The 5,626-nt window shown below is 43.9% G+C and overlaps 1 protein-coding gene across 3 annotated transcripts in view; it reads right to left on the bottom strand.

The window, feature by feature from the left end:
• Positions 1-1,744: 1,744 nt before the first annotated feature.
• The window catches only part of LOC107689642 (histone acetyltransferase KAT7-like), a 12,224-nt gene continuing 8,342 nt past the window's right edge, over positions 1,745-5,626 (bottom strand). For all 3 annotated transcript variants that reach the window (XM_016487732.1, XM_016487733.1, XM_016487734.1), the window contains 7 exons: positions 4,110-4,301; positions 3,872-3,961; positions 3,605-3,745; positions 3,421-3,514; positions 3,041-3,187; positions 2,389-2,495; positions 1,745-2,266 (listed from right to left, as the gene is read on the bottom strand). In XM_016487732.1, the coding sequence (XP_016343218.1) occupies positions 2,168-2,266; positions 2,389-2,495; positions 3,041-3,187; positions 3,421-3,514; positions 3,605-3,745; positions 3,872-3,961; positions 4,110-4,301 (870 nt within the window). In that variant the 3' untranslated portion in view covers positions 1,745-2,167. The remainder of the gene's footprint in view (positions 2,267-2,388; positions 2,496-3,040; positions 3,188-3,420; positions 3,515-3,604; positions 3,746-3,871; positions 3,962-4,109; positions 4,302-5,626) is intronic.

Below are 5,626 nucleotides of genomic sequence, written 5' to 3'. Positions count from 1 at the left end.
CGCCTAGGGCGTCAAATTGGCTAGAAACGGCCCTGGACACAGGACAGAGTTAGGATTGCAGCCTTACTTGTAATTTACTGTAACAAAGAAAACGTCTCGGGTTACTCGCATTACCCATGTTCTCTGAATAGGGAAGGAGATGCTGCGTAGCTATGATGCAATGGGAACGCCCCTTGGGTGTGCCAATTATCTGAAGCCCATATGGAATCACACCAATTCATTGGCTGATGGCTCGGATGCCACTACGTCACCCACTCTAATACTAGTGAACCAGGAGCTGCATCTAAATCCAAGCTATAAAACCTGATAAAAGGACCATCCTGCTGCCACACAGATATCCTCCAGGGGAACTCCTCTGACACAGAGATCAGGAACGACCCGATGAAGCTGAAGCCGTGGGTTTATCTGAGCGCTTCAGCTCAATCCGCTTATGTGGGTGCTAACGGGTCGAAAGATGGCCGCAAACTTCCCAAACCATAAGAGGTCCTGCTAACGGGCTCCTTCCTAAGCGCGGAGCGGTCTCTGGGCACAGAGGCAGGGTTGGACGAATTGCGGGCCCTCCTGGGCATGAACTGCTTAAGGGCAGCTGACTGAGTCTTGGCAGCACAGAATTTGTCCATCACCGAGCTAACCGCCTCGCCGGACAATCCCGACTGCGAGATGTGGGCATTGAGGAGAAAAACTTTCCCCTTCTCACTTATTTCCGTGAGATTTAGCCAGAAGTGGCGCTCGGCAGCCACCAACCCCGCCATTGTACGCCCAACTGCGCGTGCAGTGTGCTTAGTTACATGCAGCACCATGTCCGTAGCCCTATGGAGCTTTTTGACCGCTTCTGGAGTCAGGCCCCCCCTCCCTCGTCCATCTTCTTCAGGACATCAGCTTGATAAGCCTGAAGGATGGCCATGGTGTGAAGCGCCATGCCCGCCTGACCAGCCGCCATGTAGGACTTTCCGATGAGGGCGGAAGTGGTCCTACACGGCTTAGTTGGGAGGAGAGGGCGTGACTTCCATGAGGGGGTCGAAGACAGCAAGAGGTGAGAGGCCAGCGTGCTCTTGGTCGCCGGAATAGCGGCATAACCCTGCTCCACAGAACCCACTAGGTTGGTGAAATCAGCGGTCGCCGTGTTAGTTAGGCGAGCAGAGAAAGTTTGATTCCAGGATCTGGAGATTTTGTGAGGCAGATCACTGAAAAACGACACGGTTTATACGGCCACTCAAGATTAAGCTTTACGGTAGCACACGCTAACACGTCCACTAGCTCAGTAAAGGCCGTAGAAGGCCACGCCTCCTGGCCTCTAGGCGGGAGAGCGTCAACTGAAGCGGGCCCGAAATCTTAAGAGTCGGATGCCATGGTGTACAAAATATAATAAAACCCGAAGGAAACAGCCTCACGTGCCTCCGGGCTGGGACATAAATAATCGTGGACAACTCCACCGGCGAATCCGTGCGAGAGCACTCAGGCGAGAGAGGGAGAGAAAAGGCGAGGCCTGTCTGCTCACTCTCTATAGCCTCGAGCTCCATATCCGAACCCCAGGAGGCGAATTCACGGAGGGCCTCAGCAGCCAATGGGGGATAATGGATGAGTCCTTCTCAAAAAAACGCAAGCCTCACGCAAAGAGTTTTGAGACAGAGATTCTCACAAAATTTACAGTTAGAAGTGCCGTAAAAAGCCTTACACGTGAGAAAAACCCATACATTCAACACACGTACTGTGCGGGTTGTCGCTCGCGAAAAAGCAAGAGCATGGCGGCTGGCAGCGACGAAACTCCTTAGCACTTCACCGCGAGGAGAAACGAGGTTTCACTGAATGCATTCGCTGAAGTGCAAAAGAGAAACTCAAAGAAATAAACCGAAACATGAGCCAGATAAATCGCTTCTGAAGGGCTAAACAACCGCTTCTGAAGGAAGAAAATCTGAGGAGCGGATGGCGTGGTCTCAGTGTTAGAGTGGGTGACGTAGTGGCGTTGAGGTGGAGCCCATGCCATTGGCATGATTCCATTCGGGCTTCAGACAATCGGCACACCCAAGGGGCATTCCCATTGCGTCATAGCTATGCAGCGTTGAGTGAAACTATGAAAGAGAACACCTTCCTCTGTATTGAGCTATTCTAATAGTGACCAAAACCAGTTAAACTACAGCAAACTGTGAAGAGCATGCAGATTATTGTCTTAGGTTCCTTTGGGTGGGCTCCACTTCAAGGCCGTAGAGTCAATAGTCTTGTTGCTTCCACGTTTTGCCTCTTTGGTTTTCCAATCATCAATCAGATCCTAAAAATCATTCAACCATTTAAATGCATTAAAAACACAAAACGTAATCAAAATAACAAACTTGTAATTAATGTAAACAGTCTGTTGCTAAACTACATACATTACATTACAATTACAGTTACCTGTCTTTTTAGGATCAGATGCTTCCCTTTCCAGTACTTCAGCATCTGGAGTGACTGTAAAGTGCTGACAATGTCTACAGGGTTGACAGCTGTTTCTTGGCTGATTTCTGCTCCCAAGTGTTAAAATATGACAAAGAATGAAAACAATTATTCATACTATTAAGGAACACTGTTCAAAAGTTTATGGTCTGTAAGATGTTTTTAATGGTTTTGAAAGAAGTCTTATGCTCACCAAGGCTGCATATTTATTTGATCACAAATACAGTAAATATAGTGAAATATTATTGCAATTTAAAATAACTGTTTTCTATATGAATACATTTTAAATGTAATTGATTTACTCCAGTCTTCAGTGTCACATGATTCTTCAGAAATCATTCTAATATGTTGATTTGCTGCTCAAGAAGCATTTCTTATTTATGCTGCTAAAAATGTTGTGGAAACCATGATACATTTTTTCAGGATTCTTTGATGAATAAAAAGAATACAATATAAATCTTTTGTAACATTATAAATGTCTTTATTGTCACCTTTGATCAATTTAATGCATTTTTGCCAAATAAAATAATTTATTTTTAAATAATTAATAAAAAAATCTTACAAACCTTAAAAAAGAAGTAACCTTTAAAGAAGTGAACATAACACTAAGTACCTTTAATGGAGATCTCTTTGCCCTGGAAGTTGTGCAGGTAGCGCAGGAGCACTTCTTTCCAGTAACTCCTGTAACTGATGAGTCCCAGGTCAGAGAGAGGCCGTTCAGGGGAGCCAACCTTCTCCTCTACTTTGGACAGCAAATAACCTGTGCAGACACAAGCCATTCACACCTTAACACGTTCACGTCTTCCATTAATTGCGGCATCAAAAAGTGCACATGACCACATAGTAAAAGAGCTATTCCAACATATTCTTAAGGTTTTTTTTAAGACAAAGTGACTTTAACATCACCATTTGCAATCTTGTTTAAGCTTAACACAGTAATGACAACTAACAGCTATAAAAAGTATCCAAATGATCTAGATCTACTGAACTCACTGAAATCAATCAGCATCTTGCCATAACCCTGCCTCATATACTGTGGCATGGTCAGGATGCAGGAGACATTGTAGTTCAGGAATGAATTCTTTTCCTAAACCCAGATATGTATTTTGATTACTACAAAATAATCACTTGCAAGGTAACTGAAGCTTAAGGTGCACTGGAGTAACTAACAGAGCACCTTGGAGAAGTATCCTACAAGATGGCAGCCGGTATTGTCCGCTTCAGTCATCACATAGAAGAGGAACGGCTCCACATCGTAGTACAAAGTTTTGTGGTCCAGGAAGAGTTTGGCAAGGAGGCACAAGTTTTGACAATAAATCTGCAAAAGGCAAATGACAGTGTCAAAGCAGAATCAGGTACTGATTGCAAATTACTGACCTGCAGATAACCAATACAAAGTTGTTAAATAAAATAAAGAGTCCTTTTGGAATGTCTTTGTTCTTGCCTTGTTCTTCTTGCCGTCCACTTCAAAAACAGATATAGCCCCTTTCCTGTAAATCTCATCACCTGGTGGATGTTTCCACACACATTTGGCCTGATTGAAAGTGAAATAAGAAAGGCGTATGTGTGAATGCAAAAACACACTCCTATCAACATTATGATTCAAGGCTGGACAAAACTTAAGAATCAGAAATGAAGAATTTAGAAGTTTGAAAATGAACTGAACATGTTGAAAGAGTTACCATGTGACGTCGCAGAATGGTCTGACTCTTCATGTATTTGAGGCAGAACTCGCACATGTAGAGGCGGCCGAGGCGGGCGTACTCTTCGGGGTACGGCGAGTGGTACCAGGTGTCCAACTCATAGCGGCCAAACACAATGGTCTTTATCATGTTGCCGCCCTCCGTGACCTGTCCCTGCAGCCGAAGTTTTTCCTGCAAGGACCAATGAAGGGTGGGAGAAACACAGGTCTGACTGGAGGGAATGACGACATAGAGATAGAAGGAAAAAATCCTGAAGCCTACCGCTGAAGATTCATTCATGAATGAGGAGGTTGAGGACGAGATCGAGAGATACACTGCTATTGAAAAGTTTGGGGACAGTAAGATTTTTTTTTTTAAAGAAATGAAAACTTTTATTCAGCAAGGATGCATTAAATTGATCAAAAGTGACCGTAAATACATTGATAATGTTACAAATGATTTCTATTTCAAATAAATGCTGTTTCTTTAAACTTTCTATTTATCAAAGAATTCATGTGACACCGAAGACTGGAGTAATGTCTGCAAAAAATTCAGCTTTGTCATCACAGGAATAAGTTGCAATATATTAAAATAGTAAACAGTCATTTAAACAGTTCTAAATGATGTTCTTGGTGAACATAAGAGACTCCTTTCAAAAACCTTAAAAAATAATACTGATCCTCAAACTTTTGAATGGAATTGTACATTTTCAGAGACTGTACTAATAAATAAACAGAAGACAATGTAGAAATTTAAGAGTTAAATTAAAAGTTAAGATAGAAATGAGCTGGAGAAAATAAGAAGGTGAATTAATGTCTACCCAAGATTATTGTTCCCTTTCAAGGGAACTTCGAACTGCGTCCTCTAAGGGTCGCTATGGGGAACGCCTCGTCGTGACCCGTGTCTGAAGCATACATTGAAAAAAACACCAACAACACGTTGGCCGGCGACAGCCATGACGTCACTACCGGTGCGAATATAGTATACATTTTTAGTATAAAAGTTTTGTTTGAAGTGTGCATTTCTGTGGTAAGAGCGATCTCTATTCATATCATTATGGCGAGCACTAGCAAAGTGTTTAGAGGATGTGTGCATCCGTGTCGTCGTTATTTGACATCTGATGACACACACAATCTATGCGTTGTTTGTTTAGGTGAAGAGCACGCACGCGATGTCCTCGAGGGGGCAATCGGCGTGCACTGCGAGCATTTTCCAATGAAAAAGCTCCGCTCTCATTTCTCTTTTTTTGAGGAAAGAGGGGCAGCCATCTGCTTCCCGCGATTCAGGACCCGCCGCTGCCGAGGCACGGAGGAGAATGAGCTCATGGGGATCGCAGGTGGATCTGGCTGATGAGTTTAAAGAGGGGTTTTCCCTCTCGCGACCATCGGTTGTGGACGAGAGTGAGCCGCTGGAGGATGATGTTATTTCATTAACATCGTCTGATCCAGGGGCCAGTGCTCTGCTGAGTTCAGCCCAGGAAGAGCAGGAAATGTCTGAGGAGGGCGAAGAAGCTGAGG

The sequence above is a fragment of the Sinocyclocheilus anshuiensis genome, unplaced genomic scaffold, assembly GCF_001515605.1.
Source record: "Sinocyclocheilus anshuiensis isolate Anshui unplaced genomic scaffold, SAMN03320099.WGS_v1.1 scaffold813, whole genome shotgun sequence".
Taxonomy (NCBI): domain Eukaryota; kingdom Metazoa; phylum Chordata; class Actinopteri; order Cypriniformes; family Cyprinidae; genus Sinocyclocheilus; species Sinocyclocheilus anshuiensis.
Note: the sequence above shows the minus strand (reverse complement) of the source record. Positions and strands in the feature narration are given on the sequence as shown.